A 16,855-nucleotide genomic window follows, 5' to 3' on the forward strand; every position below is an offset into this window, starting at 1 on the left:
GCAATTAAGTTTTGTCTGTCGCATAGTTAACTATGTGATGTGGGTAAATGGTGTTTCAATGCTGCAAGTCCTATATTTCAAACCTGCGGGAAGCACTGTAATTGATCGTTTTTTTTTCCCAATAAGGTGGTGTAATAAATACATTACAATTTTTAATTAAAAGTTATTCACATTAAATAATAATAATAAAAAACATTGGTTTAAAGAATGTTAAAAACGCAGGATTATGTTTTAAATAACTCCAAATCGAGGCATTCATTTTAGGCCTCTACAAACTACAAAACGTCAATGCAAATTAATGCAATACTATATGTAAAAACAAACTATTATATACTATAGTGGCCTATAAAAAATGGTCAATATTGCCTTATTTCTCGTCTCGCTCAGCACATGTGCATTGAATCGCAAGTGACAGATACAGAGGAAATTAATAAAAATAATATAGGCTAGATTTAAAATAATATAGCCCACCTAGCAGTTTTCTTTAAAATTATAATAGGCCTGTATATAAAAATGGACTGAAAATTCTTGTAGGCCTTTTGTGATGTTCAGTTATAAAAATGCTTATCTGTACATTTGTAAAACTGTCCTGTTTAGGCTATACTGCTTCTGCTTTTGAAAAGGAAAAAAATAGTCTGGGCTATACTTTGAATTAATCAAAAACAGTTATAGGTTCAGTTTGAAATTTAACTTGATAAACAGTTAATAATGGCACCTGATGTTCAAAGAAACATCAATGGGGCGTCGATTAGGGATGTTCGGTTCTGGGTTTTTTGGATGAGACTCTTAACTCCTAATTTTGGAGTCGGTGGAATACATATGCATTCACTTAAAATAGTGCAAGGATTAAATATGCTGTCTCATATCGCACTTTACACAATGCTACTACGTCAATTCCAACATTGTGTTGTTCTCTGGTCAGATAAAACCAGCAGTAAATCATTTCCAGCCAAAATAAAATAGTTATCAACCTAAACTTTTTTACAGCATATTTTAATTGTCTAGTTTAACTAGTTTAGTTTAACTTAGAAAATTACAATGCAATCTTGGAGACATAAAGTTAAAACATAATTTTAATATCAAAATGTTTAATGGAAAGATGAGTGGCAGTTCATTAACAAATAATCCCAACTGAGCCCAAACAATGTTAAAAACTATATAGAATAGTCTAATTATTTAGTATAGTCTAAGTATCTAAATACTTTACAGAGAGAATAAAATAATCTGTGGTTGTTCATTTCTTTGTTTATTGATCGGTTGAAGTGTCAAAAAATAAAGTAGCTAGCTTCTTCATTTGATTTAATGACCAATTAAATATTAAACCACATACATGAAATATTTAACTTAAATAATTCATTCATAAACAAACCTAAAATAATAAATAAAAGCAGTGTGACAGAGCAGTATATGCTTTAAGGCACAGTCTCTCTTATAAATGTGGTTTTCTTTAAAGTGTACTTTTAAATAGCTCATTAGTTTACTCTTAAATATTACTGTTTGTTTGTGCAATTTGTTAATTATTGTAATTTAATAAAGGTGTGTTAATGAGACGGCGGAAGAAAAGGAGTGACTCAGACCTAGTTTTTGAACATTTTACCTTGACTATATTTTTATTTAAAAATCCTCTTTTGGAAGTTTTTGCGTTCCCTCGCAGATGTTTTGCGTTCTCGCAAAACTGTTTTTCCACAAACACTTCCTGTTCACTTCATACATGTCAACCCTCCTGTTTTACCAGGATTCTCCCAAGCCTTCCGTTTTTGCTGTGATTCTCCCATATTTCTCTTTCTTTCCATTAAAGCTGTGGGTCGATCATCGCTCTTCATATGCAACCTGTGAATTAGCGAATGCATGTATACGGATGTGCTAGGTATGATAAACTGATCCCAGATCAGCTTCTATACACACCATTTAAAGCGACACCTCTGTTATCAAACAAGTGATGAGCAGCAAATGAATCTCTCATTTTCTTTTATTTCATATCAGAGGTGTCAATTTAAGAATGCACAGATCTATAATGAAAGTATTCCATTACTTAAGTAACTGTTTGTGCTCATTTAAGAGAAAATGAGTTGTGTTTAAAATAAAACACACAGGACGAACATGTTTACATATTGTTAAGTATATTTGTCTGTTTAAACACAGATCTGAATCCTGCACTTTAGCTCCTCTTTAAATGGCATGTACAGAAGTTGATCTGGGATCAGTTTATCATTCCCTGATTCAGAGGTTGCATATGAAGGGCGATGATCAACCCACAGCTTTTAATGGAAAGAAAGTAAATGCAGACATTTTTATATTTGTTTCAGAATGCTTTCAAAAATAAAAATATATGAGAAATATGGGAAAATACTTAACAATAGCATGATAGAGGGATAGAATGGTAAAATACAGGAGGGTTGACAGGTATGAAGTGAACAGGAAGTGTGGATAACGCAAAACATCTTTGTGAGGGAACAAAAACTTAAAAATATATATATATATATATTCCTATCACTGTTTTTTTTCTACCATCCTTTTTTTTTCTCCCACTCAGTTTTTTTTTCTTCCACCCAATTTTTTTCTTCACCATCACGTCCCTTCCGAGTCTCCGTACTAATGCCTTAAAATGTAACTTAATAAATTTTTTTTAATGACATTTGATTGTAACATTTAACTTTTTCCTAACACTGATTTTGGTTGGTTAAGGTTTTGTGAAGCGTGATTCAGTAATGCTGATTTTACTATATTTATTTACCGGTTATAGAATAGTCTAACCGTGGATTAGCTTGCATGTATGGGCATAGTTTGACGTCTTTACCTAAAACTTTAAACCTTTATAGGCCTATTATAGGCCCATATAAGGATAATAATATTTGATATAAAGCACTCGTTTGGCAATGAACCATGATCTGTCTGCGTTGATAAATGGTATAAAATCAATAATAGCAAAACTGCATATCATTATTACTATAAAAAAGTATATTACTGCCTTGAGTCAGTAACTTAGGCAGTAATGCAAAGTAATAATTAATGTGAATAAATAGCCTAAATGAAAGGAACAAGAGGGACCAAAATTAGTCATGGGATTAAAATGCCTCCTCAGTTATGATATCCTGGCGCCGGGCCTGCTACCTTCGCAAGTATATTATAAACATACGGGAAGTAGGGCTATGCAATTAATCGAAAATTCGATTTTGATTATGGCTTCAAACGAATATGAAAATCATTAATCGAGATAAAACGATTGTTGCATCATATATCGTCCTCTTTTCAGTTGTACACATTTGTTGCTCTGCAAAGCTCAGTTTCACGTGAATATTACTAAAAGCATGCATTGTAATTTTGCAGCACGGCATGTGCATCATTCATTGATGTACATTCGAATCATTCATGTTTTAAAAGCATGAATGAGACCGCATGGTTTGTGTATGCGGCACACACATATTCGCACACTGTGTGCTCAGAGCAAAGCACACACATCTAAAGTTATCTTAATGTGAGCATTTTAATGGTCAAATAGGTATCAAAACGCGATGTTCAGTGATTATTCATATTAACTCTCATTTAAGTAATAAACAAACTAGTTGAGAATCAAAAGACATGTGAAAGAGAAACCATAAATCAGAACCGTACTGCTCTTAAAGTGAAAGTGCGTGATATTCCTGCTGCCGACTGTTTTTACCATTAATCAAACAACAAAAGAAGACAATCCCTCACTGTTCTTGTCTGAAGGACTTTAGTAGCTATAATCAAAGTTTTTTTTTTTTTACAGTGAAGATGCTTAAAGCACAGTTTGTTTCATATTTTTATTCTATTGTACATATTTCCCTTTCCTTTGCAGGGAGGAAAATAAATGAATACAGTTGAAATCTAAATTATTAGCCCTACTTTCCCCCCCCAATTTCTGATTAATGGAAAGAAGATTTTTTTTAACCCATTTCTAAACATAATAGTTTTAATAACTAATTTTTTATAACTGATTTCATTCATCTTTGTTATGATGACAGCACATATTTTACTAGATATTTTTCAAAATACAAGCATTCAGATTAAAGTACGATTCAAAGGCTTAATTAGGATAATTGGGCAAGTCATTGTATACCAGTAATTTCTTCTGCTGACCATCAAAAACTATTTTGCTTAAGGGAGCTATTAATATTGACCATAAAATAGATTTCAAAATATTTAAACCTGCTTTTATTTTAGCTGAAATAAAACAAATAAGACTTCCTCCAAAGGAAAAAATATTATAGGAAATACTGTGAAAAATTCCTGAATCTGTTAAACATCATTTGGGAAATATTTATAAAAAATAATAATAATAATTTCACAGGAGCCCTAATAATTTTGACTTGAACTGATAATCATTTTGAATAATTGTGATTAAAATAATGACCAAAAAAATCGTGATTATGATTTTTCCCATAATAGAGCAGCCCTAGCGGGAAGCACTGTAATTGATAAAAAAATAAGGTGTGTATTAAGGACATTTCAGTATTTATTAAGTGTTGTCCACAATAAATAATAATCATATTAATAAAAACACTGATTTAAAAAGAATTTTGTGACACCTACATCTATCATTACAAACACAGGTTTGTTTTAAAATAATAACTCTGTACCAAAGCGTTTATTTTAGGCCTGTATAAACTATAAAACATCTCTGCAAATTAATGCAATGCAATATAAAAAACAAAATTCAATATTTTGTCAATATTGCCTTGTCTCTCAGCGCACAGGCACACGCACTGAACTTCAAGTAACAGACAGAAAAAATAATTTAAAATAATGTAGCACACCTTGCAGCTTTCTTTAAAATTATGATAGGCCTGTATATAAAAATAGCGCCAGACCGTTTCTCAGTATTTCGCTGGTAATGTTTTTAAATAAATAATTAGGCCTACTTAAATATTAATTTGCTATTAATGTACAGTAATTGAGACAAAATAACATAATAGTAAAATATAAATATAATAAAAGTAAAATAAGAGTAATAATAAGAAAAAAATAAGATTTTTAATAGGTAAAAGTAAGAGTAAAATATAATCAACAAAATGTAAATTAAAACTGTGAATTAATAGGTAAATAAAAAGCTTATTTATTGACCATCTTAGTCCTATCACTTTAAAATAACAAACACTGTTTATCACTCTACGACGCAATAGTTTTTATTCATAACAATTTGCTTTTGTATGTTATTATTAGCAGTAATAATTATTATATCCATATTTATATTTGTTTTATTAAAAAAAAGCTTAGATTTGCCCACCTGCAGGTTTTAGACCATATGCGGGCAACATGTTTTTTAGGATATAACTCAGGTTTATGACAACACTTAGTTATTATTGTTCATTTATTCATTTGCTGAAAATTAGAACTGCATTTAGAAATAGTTTTGAAACAAATACTTGCGCTTAACAAACGCAACTAATTATTATTATTAGGCTAACTGATGTCTGTGCGTAAAGATTTTCCTATCCACCAAGAGCGAAAGTGAAAGTAGATCATTTATCTCTCATTCTCGCGCGGTAGATGCTCTGTTTAACAGTTTTCTGTTAAAAATAACTGTTAACTGTTTGCTTGTGAAATGCTCAGTTTTTCCACTTAAACTTACTTTACGTCATGTAAATAGCAAATGCGCTTATGGCACGATGCAAGGCTATTAAAGGGAATGGGAGATGAGACTCTGATTGGTTTATTCTCAAAATACACCTATAACTCATTAAGAAAATAAACTCAACCCTTTAGATCATGCTTAAAATTTGCTTAAAATAAAAAAGGCCTAAAATGCACATTATTTTTAAAGTAATTTTAGTTACTTAGTTTCTTCCTGCATTGTTATTGACAGAAATTCTTAACATCACCACCATCACTGTCTGGCTTCCTGGATTTCTGTCAAGATTCACCTGTTATTTCCTGAAGGGAAAAAGTGAGAGAGACATTATTATTCACTTATTTAAATTATTTAATTATTTTAATTATTATTAGTTTATTTTCTTAATAAATTAAAACGTGCACTCATTGACTTCCATGTTATTATTTTTCCTACTATTGGACTTTTCTACTTTACAAGTTTATTTTTTCTGTTAAACGAAAAACAAGGTATTTTGATGGAAGAAGAAAACCTGCAATCATTGACTTCCAAAATAAAAACACCAAAAATATGGAAGTCAATGAGTACAGGTTTTCATCTTCCATCTTCTTTTGTGTTTAACAGAAAAAATAAACCCATAAAGGGTGTGCAAATGATGACACATTTGTCATTTTTGGGTATGAGCCAGTCACAGAGTTGTTTTCTACAGAGGTTTGTTAATTCTTGACAAAAGAATTAACAAACCTCTGTAAAAAACAACTCTGTGTTGGTCAAAGCGACTGGCTCATGGAGGTACTGAAACAGAAAAGCAAAGATAAAGAAAATTCAACATTCGTTTACTTACTTTTAAAGTCTCGCATAACAAACCATGCCCTCATAAACCATGAAGAAACACATGTTATAATAGTCTACTGCTAGCACCATGTAAACCTACACATACTGTGTCCTCATAAACCATGAAGAAACACAGATTGAAGGAAGTGAAGGATGAGCAAATGATGACAAAATTGTCATTTTTGGGTGAACTATCCTTTTAAGGAGTGTCAAAATAGCATTACAAAAGAATTAACAAACCTCTGTAGAAGACAGCTCTGTTTGTGTTTGTCAAAGTGACTGACTTATAGAGGTGCTGAAAGAGAGAAGTAAAGAAAGATGAAGAAAACATGAAATTCACTTACTGAAAGCTTTAAGTCTTGCAAAACCAATCATGTCCTCATAAACCATGAAGAAACACACACGTTATAAAATAACAGTCTACTGGTAACATTGTAAACCTACACATACTGTGTCCTCATGAACCATGAAGAAACACACAGATTTAATAAAACAATAGTCTACTGCTAAGTCACATCCAATAGACATACTTGGTCCTCATAAACCATGAATAAACACACAGGACTGCTAACCTGCATTTAGCAGAAATAGGAAACTGTTACTTTAGCACTTAAAAGGATGGTTCATCCAAAAATGAAAATGTACTTGCTATTAATATACCCCAAAGCATTCCAACCCTTTAAGGGTTTATTTCTTCTGATAAACAACAAAAACAAGATATTTTGATGGAAGAAGAAAACCTGCAATCATTGACTTTCATAATAGAAAACACAAAAAATATGAAAGTCAATGGTTACAGGTTTCCATCTTCTTTTGTGTTTAACAGAAAAATAAACCCATAAAGATTTAAAACAAGTAAAGGGTGAGCAAATGATGACACAATTGTCGTTTTTGGGTGTACTCCTTTACTCTCCCCTCATAAACCATGAAGAAACATGTTATAATAGTCTACTGCTAGCACTATGTAAACCATTGTAAACCTACACATACTGTGTCCTCATATACCATGAAGAAACACACAGATTTAATAAAACAACAACCTACTGCTAAGTCACATCCAATAGACATACTTAGTTCTCATAAACCATGACTAAACATACAGGACTGCTAACCTGCATTTAGTAAAAATAGGAAACTGTCAATTTTGCACTTAAAGTGATGGTTCACCCAAAAATTAACATTTACTTACTATTAATTTACCCTCAAGTGTTCCAAACTTTTATGGGTTTATTTCTTCTGTTAAACACAAAAGATACTTTGAAAACTGATGAAAACCTGTAACCATTGACTTTCATATTATTGGTATTTTCTATTATGGAAATCTATGGTTACAGGTTTCCATCTTTTTTTTTTAAAGTATTTTCTTTTGTCTTTAACAGAAGAATTAAACCCATAAGGTTTAGAACAAGTAAAGGATGAGCAAATGATGAAACAATTGTCATTTTTGGGTAAACTATCCCTTTAACGACTGTCAAAATAGCTTGACAAAAAATTAACAAACCTCTGTAGAAGACAGCTCTGTTTGTGTTTGTCAAAGTGACGAGCTCATTGAGATACTGAAAGAAAGAAGCACAGAAAGATTAAGAAGCAGGGCTCGAAATTGCGACCATTTTGGTCGCATATGCGCCCGAAAATTAATCTATGCGACCTCATAATATATTTGGGCGCATTAGTGCGACTGCAGATAATGGTTGTAGTGCGACCTGTTTTGGTTTTTTCTAAAAACATGCTGAATCGCTCTTCCCTGCCTCTATATTGGTTCATATTAGCTGTCATTCACTCAAGGTATTGCGCTGTCAGATGACAGGGAAGGAGCTTTTATGACCACAGGAAATGCAAACGGCTGAAGAGTAAAAACTTAAAGCTCACAAGTTTGAAAACCCCACCTAAGTTGAGGCGCAGATGAAAGCGATCATGACACGTCACGTGGTGAATAATGATCCGCCAGCTGTGATCAATCGAGTACGCGCTTCTTGGAGAAGGTGCCCGAATCTCCATGCGTCGCTTTCACTGCGTGTTCAGCGCAAATGTCCGCTGAAAGTCAAATCTAATACTGTACATATCATCGCCAAAGAAGCTCGCCTTTACTAAGTTTACACTGAAACTGCGGCTCATAACAAAGACCGGATTTGCGCCGATGGTTAGCGCAAGAATCTTGCGCTGCCTACTTATTAATTGGGTCGGCTGACTCGCCTGCTTTTCCACAAACACAGAAAAATGAAGATCATCTCAGACTGAACCTTTAAATTGACACAAACTGAAACCAAAACTTTAAAAGAGTGATAGAAGCGAGACTTTACTTTCTTTCTTTTGTCTATTCTTTTTTAAGGTATATATTATTTTTTTTTTATTTACTGATGACTGCTTTGCAGCTTTCATCATTGAATTGAATGATTTATTATAATCTTTTGTTTGTTTTGTAGCAGAAATATTATTTATTAAATTGACATGCATATAAAAACAGCAGTACAAAATTAATATTTCTTACTGCAATGCTTCATTTTTGTTTGATGCAAACTATACAATTATTTTTCATAAAGTAACAGACTTTTAATAGCAGATAACCTACATTCATGCACATTCAAGGCAGTATCATAATGAGAAATGGAATTCATTGTTACTATTATTGTCATTTTCATCATCATTAATATTCTATGGCCTAATTATTAGACATTCATTTTGGAATTATTGCACACAAATATCAATGTCTTCGCAGCATTAGTTAGATAGTTGTTTCTGGTTTTTGTTAGTCCTATTAATGTTGTTTTAAAATACAATAAATCCCTTAAAAAACAATTTGCAGCGGTGCTCATTCATTTTTGGTGGGTGCTCCTAAATTTTTTCTGGTGCTCCTAAAAATTTTTTGGTGCTCCTAAATATTTGAAGTTGGGAGCACCGGTGCTACCAAGTAAAAAAGTTAATTTCGAGCCCTGAGAAGACATGTCATTGGCTTAATGAAAGCTTTATGTCTCGCAAACCAATCATGTCCTTATAAACCATGAAGAAACACACAGATTTAATAAAACAATAGCCTGCTGGTAAGTCACATCCAATAGACATACTTGGTCCTCATAAACCATGACTAAACTCAAAGGACTGCTAACCTGCATTTAGTAAAAATAGGAAACTGTCATTTTAGCACTTAAAGTGATGGTTCACCCAAAAATTTCCTTACTATGAATTTACCCTCAAGTGTTCCAAACCTTTAAGGGTTTATTTCTTCTGATAAAAAACAAAACAAGATATTTTGATTGAAGAAGAAAACCTGCAATCATTGACTTCCACAATAGAAAACACAAAAAATATGGAAGTCAATGGTTACAGGTTTCCACCTTATTTCAAAGTATCTTCTTTTGTGTTTAACAGAAAAAATAAACCCATAAAAATTTAAAACAAGCAAATGGTGAGCAAATGATGACACAATTGTACTTTTGGGTGAACTAGCCCTTTAAGGAGCGTCAAAATAGCTTGACAAAATAATTAACAAACCTCTGTAGAAGACAACTCTGTTTGTGTTTGACAAAGCGACTGGCTTATGGAGGTGCTGAAGGAGAGAAGTAAAGAAAGATGAAGAAAACATGACATTCGCTTACTGAAAGCTTTAAGTCTCACAAAACCAATCATGTCCTCATAAACCATGAAGAAACAAACGTTATGAAATAAGTCTACTGGTAACATTGTAAACCTACACATACTGTGTCCTCATGAACCATGAAGAAACACACAGATTTAATAAAACAATAGTCTACTGCTAAGTCACATTCAATAGACATACTTGGTCCTCGTAAACCATGACTAAACACACAGGACTGCTACACTGCATTTAGCAGAAATAGGAAACTGTAATTTTAGCACTTGAAGGGACTTTTTAAGTCACGCATAACAAACCATGCCCTTATAAACCATGAAGAAACAAGTTATAAGTCAACTGCTAGCACTATGTAAACTTACACATACTGTGTCCTCATAAACCATGAGTAAACACACAGATTTAATAAAACAATAGCCTGTTGCTAACTCACATCCAATAGACATACTTGGTCCTCATAAACCCTGACTAAACACACAGGACTGCTAAATTGCATTTAGTAAAAATAGGAAACTGTCATTTTAACACTCAGAGAGATTGATCACCCAAAAATGAACATTTACTCACTATTAATTTACCCTCAAGTGTTCCAAACCTACAAACAAACTAGATATTTTGACAGAAGAAGAAAACCTGCAATCAATGACTTCCATAATAGAAATCAAAAATAATATGAAAGTCAATGGTTAGAGGTATCCATCTTTTTTCAAAGTATCTTATTTGTTTTGTCAAACAGAAAAAAAGAAACCCATAAAGGTTTGGAACACTTGAGGGTAAATTAATGGTGAGTAAATGTTAATTTTTGGGTGAATCATCCCTTTAAGTGCTAAAATTACAGTTTCCTATTTCTGCTAAATGCAGTGTAGCAGTCCTGTGTGTTTAGTCATGGTTTATGAGGACCAAGTATGACTATTGGATGTGACTTAGCAGTACAATGTTTTTTTTATTAAATCTGTGTTTCTTCATGGTTTATGAGGACACAGTATGTGTAGTTTTACAATGTTAACAGAAGACTGTTGTTTTATAATGTGTGCTTCTTCATGGTTTATGAGGACATGATTGGTTTAAAGTACCAAAATAGCTTGACAAAACAATTACAAAAACCTCTGTAGAAGACAAGTCTTTGTGTTTGTCAAAGTGACAGGCTCATATAGGTACTAAAAGCGAGAAGCAAAGAAAGATGAAGAAAACTACTGAAAGCTTTAAGGCTCGCATAACCAATCATGTCCTCATGAACCCTGAAGAAATACACAGATTTAATAAAACAATAGTCTACTGCTAAGTCACATCTAATAGACATACTTGGTCCTTATAAACCATGACTAAACACGCAGGACTGCTACACTGCATTTAGCAGTGATAGGAAACTGTTATTTTAGCACTTAAAGGGGTAGTTCATCCAAAAATTAACATTTACTCTATTAATTTACCCTCACGTGTTCCAAACCTTTATGGGTTTATTTCTTCTATTAAACACAAAAGATACTTTGAAAACCAATGAATATTGACTTTCATATTATTTGTGTTTTCTACTATGGAAGTCTATGGTTACAGGTTTACATCTTTTTTTAAAGTACTTTCTTTTGTCTTTAACAGAAGAAATAACCCAAAATGGTTTGAAACAAGTAAAATGTAAGCAAATAATGACACATTTGTACCGTTTGGGTGAACTATCCATTTAGGGAGTGTCAAAATAGCATTACAAAAGAATTAACAAACCTCTGTAGAAGACAACTCTGTTTGTGTTTGTCAAAGTGACGGACTCATGAAGGTACTGAAAGAGAGAAGCAAAGATAAAGAAAATTTACCATTCGTTTACTTACTGTTTTAAGTTTTGCACAACAAACCATGCCCTCATAAACCATGAAGAAACACACGTTATAATAGTCTACTGCTAGCACCATGTAAAACTACACATACTGTGTCCTCATAAACCATGAAGAAACACGCAGTTTCCATAAAACAACATCCTACTGCTAAGTCACATTAAATAGACATACTGTGTCTTCATAAACCATGACTAAACACACAGGACCGCTACATTGCATTTAGCTGAAAAAGGAAACTGTAATTTTAGCATTTAAAGGGATGGTTCACTCAAAAATGAACATTTACTCACTATGAATTTACCCTCAAGTGTTCCAAACTTTTATGTGCTTATTTCTTCTGATAAACAACAAAAACAAGATATTATGATGGAAGAAGAAAACCTGCAATCAATAGCCCCTTTCACACATACAGACCTTTCCGGAAAATTGCCGGCAATTTTCCGGAAAGGTTGTATGTGTGAACAGGTCCTTTTTGAAAATACCGGTAAATTCGTTCTGGCTATTTTCCGGAAAGAGAAGTTGTAACATTACCGGCAATGTGCCGGAATGCTGCGCTGTGTGAATGCAAAAGGAAGATTCCCGTAATAAGCGCGTGCACGTCTAGAACGTGCTGACGTGAGACGTCTGCTTTAGCCAATCACAACAGTCAGACGCATTTACGTCCGCGCGGTTTGTGAGGATAAAAGCCTTTGAATATTTTTCCAGACACATTTAGCTGCTAGAAGTTAGTCAGATCACGTTTATATGTTCTTCTTAATGATAACTGTGTAAATAATCATCGATGAGATGCTTATGATAAGCCGTTGTTTGTTTACCTTCAAGCTTTGCACATGCACATATTATGAACATCTCGACATGCGAAAGTGATCCTGCGAAAGTTGTTCACAATATTGATCATCCACAGAGTTTGTAATTTAGTCAAATGTTTACAAATACAAGCGCAGCCGTTTAAAGCTCATTTGTGGTGAATGTTGTCAGAATTTACCGGTATTTTGGAATGGATGTGTGAATGCTCTTTTCCGGAAAATTTCCGTAACGTCCTCGCCTGTGTGAACAGCGCTTTTTTGAATATACCGGTAAAGTCTTTCCGGAAATTTTCCAGATATTTACCGGTATCACTGTGTGAAAGGGGCTAATGACTTCCATAATAGAAAACACAAATAATATGGAAGTCAATGGTTACAAGTTTCCATCTTTTTTCAAAGTATCTTCTTTTGTGTTCAACAGAAAAAATAAACCCATAAAGATTTAAAACAAGTAAAGGGTGAGCAAATGATGACACAATTGTACTGTTTGGGTGAACTATCCCTTTAAGGAGTGTCAAAATAGCATTACAAAAGAATTAACTAACCTCTGTAGAAGACAGCTTTGTTTGTGTTTGACAAAGTGACTGGGTCATGGAGGTACTGAAAGAGAGAAGCAAAGAAAGATGAAGGAAACATGACATTCGCTTACTGAAAGCTTTAAGTCTCACAAAACCAATCATGTCCTCATAAACCATGACTAAACACACAGGATTGCTACACTGCATTTAGTCTAATTAAGAAACTGTCATTTTAGCACTTAAAGGGATGGTTCACCCAAAAATGAACATTTACTTACTATGAATTACAGGTTTACATCTTTTTAAAAGTATTTTGTTTTGTCTTTAACAGAACAAATAAAGAAACAAGTAAAGGGTAGGCAAATGAGGACACAATTGTACTGTTGGGTGAACTATCCCTTTAAGGAGTGTCAAAATAACATGACAAAAGAATAAACAAACCTCTGTAGAAAACAACTCTGTGTTGGTCAAAGTGACGGGCTTAGGGAGGTACTGAAAAAGAGAAGCAAAGATGAGATTTTTTTAACATTGTTAAATTACTTTAAGTCACGCATAACAAATCATGCCCTTACAAATTACGAAGAAACACACGTTATGATTGTCTACTGCTAGCACTATGTCAACCTACACATACTGTGTCCTTATGAACCATGAAGAAACACACAGATTTAATAAAACAATAGTCTACTGCTAAGTCACATCTAATAGACATACTTGGTCCTCATAAACCATGACTAAACACACAGGACTGCTAACCTGCATTTAGCAGAAATAGGAAACTGTCATTTTAGCACTTAAAGGGATGGTTCACCTAAAAATTAACATTTACTCACTATTAATTTACCCTCGAGTGTTCCAAACCTTTAAGGGTTTATTTCTTTTGTTAAAAACAAAACATACTTTGAAAAACGATGGAAACCTGTAACCATTGACTTTTATATTACTTGTTTTTTACTACTATGGAAGTCAATGGTTAGAGGTTTCTATCTTATTTCAAAGTATCTTATTTGTTTTGTTAAACAGAAAAAAGAAAACCATAAAGGTTTGGAACACTTGAGGGTAAACTAATAGTGAGTAAATGTTCATTTTTGGGTAAAACTATCCTTTCAAGAAGTATCAAAATAGCTTGACAAAAGAATTAACAAACCTCTGTAGAAGACAACTCTGTGTTTGTCAAAGCGACTGGCTTATGGAGGTGCTGAAAAAGAAAAGTAAAGAAAGATGAAGAAAACATGAGATTCGCTTACTGAAAGCTTTAAGTCTTGTTTAACCAATCATGTCCTCATAAACCATGAAGAAACACACACGTTATAAAACAATAGTCTACTGCTAACATTGCATTCTACATACAGTGTCCTCATAAACCATGAGTAAACACACAGATTTATTAAAACAATATCCTACTGCTAAGTCACATCCAATAGACATACTTGGTCCTCATAAACCATGACAAAACACACAGGACTGCTACACTGCATTTAGCAGAAATATGAAACTGTTATTTTAGCACTTAAAGGGATGATTCACCCAAAAACGAACATTTACTCACTAACAATTTACCCTCAAGGGTTCCAAACCTTTACGTGTTTATTTCTTCTGATAAAAAACAAAAACAAGACATTTGGTGGAAGAAAATCTGCAATCATTGACTTTCATGGTAGAAAACAAGAAAAGATGGAAACCTGTAATCATTCACTCCCATATTATTTGTAAGTATTTTCTTTTGTCTTTAACAGAATAAATAACCCCAAAAAGGTTTGAGACAATTAAAGGGTGAGCAAATGATGACACAATTGTACTTTTTGGGAGAACTATCCTTTTAAAAAGTGTCAAAATAGTTTGACAAAATAATTAACAAACCTCTCAAAGTGACGAGCTCATAGAGGTACTGAAAGAGAGAAACAAAGATAAAGAAAATGTAACATTTGTTTACTAACTGTTTGAAGTCTCGCATAACAAAAAATGCCCTCATAAACCATGAAGAAACACATGTTATAATAGTCTACTGCTAGCACCATGTAAACCTACACATACTGTGTCCTCATAAACCATGAGTAAACACACAGATTTATTAAAACAATATCCTACTGCTAAGTCACATCTAATAGACATACTTGGTCCTCATAAACCATGACTAATCACACAGGACTGCTACACTGCATTTAGCAGAAATATGTAACTGTCATTTTAGCACTTAAAGGGATGATTCACACAAAAATTAACATTTACTCACTATTAATTTACCCTCAAGTGTTCCAAACCTTTAAGGGTTTCTTTTTTCTGTTAAACACAAAAGAAGATACTTTGAAAAACGATGGAAACCTGTAACCATTGACTTTCATATTATTTGTGTTTTCTATTATGTAAGTCAATGGATACATGTTTCCATCTTTTTTCAAAGTATCTCATTTGTTTTATTAAACAGAAAAAAAGAAACCCATAAAGGTTTGAAACACTTGAGGGTAAATTAATAGTGAGTAAATGTTCATTTTTGGGTGAACTATGCCTTTAAGGAGTGTCAAAATAGCTTGACAAAAGAATTAACAAACCTCTGTAGAAAACAACTCTGTTTGTGTTTGTCCAAGCGACGGGCTCATGGAGGTACCGAAAGAGAGAAGCAAAGAAAGATGAAGAAAACATGACATTCACTTACTGAAAGCTTCAAGTCTTCCATAACCAATCATGTCCTCATAAACTATGAGTAAACACACATATTTGATATAACAATAGCTTGCTGCTAACTCACATAAAATAGACATACTTGGTCCTCATAAACCATGACTAAACACACAGGACTGCTACGTTGAATGTAGTAGAAATATGAAACTGTCATTTTAGCACTTAAAGGGATGATTCACACAAAAATTTATATTTACTCACTATTAATTTACCCTCAAGTGTTCCAAACCTTTAAGGGTTTATTACTTCTGTTAAACAACAAAAACAAGATATTTTGATGGAAGAAGAAAACCTGCAATCATTGACTTCCACAACAGAAAACACAAATAATATGGAAGTCTATGGTTACAGGTTTCCATATTTTTTCTAAGTATCTTCTTTTGTCTTTAACAGAAGAAATATCCCAATAATGGTTTGAGACAAGTAAAGGGGGATCAAATAATGAGACAATTGCACTTTTTGGATGAACTATCCCTTTAAGGAGTGTCAAATTAGCATGACAAAATAATTAACAAACCTCTGTAGAAGACAGCTCTGTTTGTGTTGGTTAAAGCCACAGGCTCATGGAGGCGCTGAAAGAGAGAAGCAAAGAAAGATTAAGAAAACATTAAAAGCTTTAAGTCTCGCATAACAAACCATGTCCTCATAAACCATGAATAAACAGATTTAACAAAACAATAGCCTACTGCTAAGTCACATTCAGTAGACATACTTGGTCCTCATAAACCATGAGCAAACACACAGATATTAAAACAATAGCCTATTGATAGGTCAGCAAACTTGACATTGTTTCTCTTGATATCTCAATATTGTAAGCTATAAAAAAAAAGCTTTAAATATTAGTAATATTTGTTATTTCTCAAATGTGGTAAAAAACAATATTATTATAATATGTAGGCCTAGTAATGGTTAAAATGCTCAATTTTGCATAGATCTGGCATGTTAAACTTTAAATTGGTCTTTAATGCACAGGACAGAGATGACATCAGAATACAAATTCAAAATTCTGAAGATGAGTGTTAGATGTA

The 16,855-nt window shown here is 32.9% G+C and overlaps 2 protein-coding genes across 39 annotated transcripts in view; one reads left to right on the top strand and one right to left on the bottom strand.

The window, feature by feature from the left end:
• LOC141375838 (uncharacterized) overlaps window positions 1–16,855 on the bottom strand; it is a 488,480-nt gene that overhangs the window by 313,394 nt on the left and 158,231 nt on the right. For 28 of the 38 annotated variants that reach the window (XR_015944745.1, XR_015944744.1, XR_015944742.1 and 25 more), the window contains 2 exons: window positions 14,296–14,346; window positions 13,590–13,640 (listed from right to left, as the gene is read on the bottom strand). Coding sequence is in view for 9 of the 38 variants with exons in the window: in XM_087265054.1 (XP_087121180.1) it covers window positions 13,590–13,640; window positions 14,296–14,346 (102 nt within the window). In the remaining 29 variants the exon portion in view is untranslated. Of the gene's footprint in view, window positions 1–5,797; window positions 5,896–6,646; window positions 6,702–7,906; window positions 7,963–9,895; window positions 9,951–11,713; window positions 11,770–13,175; window positions 13,231–13,589; window positions 13,641–14,295; window positions 14,347–15,697; window positions 16,400–16,855 lie in introns of those variants that run through there. The other 10 variants (XR_015944759.1, XR_015944756.1, XR_015944755.1 and 7 more) reach the window with 9 other exon arrangements.
• Window positions 2,601–16,855, top strand: part of LOC141375828 (E3 ubiquitin-protein ligase RBBP6-like) — a 45,609-nt gene continuing 31,354 nt past the window's right edge. The window contains exon 1 of the mRNA XM_087265025.2: window positions 2,601–3,119. The gene's annotated coding sequence lies outside the window, so the exon portion shown is untranslated. The remainder of the gene's footprint in view (window positions 3,120–16,855) is intronic.

The sequence above is a fragment of the Danio rerio genome, chromosome 8, assembly GCF_052040795.2.
Source record: "Danio rerio strain M-AB ecotype USA chromosome 8, GRCz13ab, whole genome shotgun sequence".
In the NCBI taxonomy this organism is placed as follows: Eukaryota; Metazoa; Chordata; class Actinopteri; order Cypriniformes; family Danionidae; genus Danio; species Danio rerio.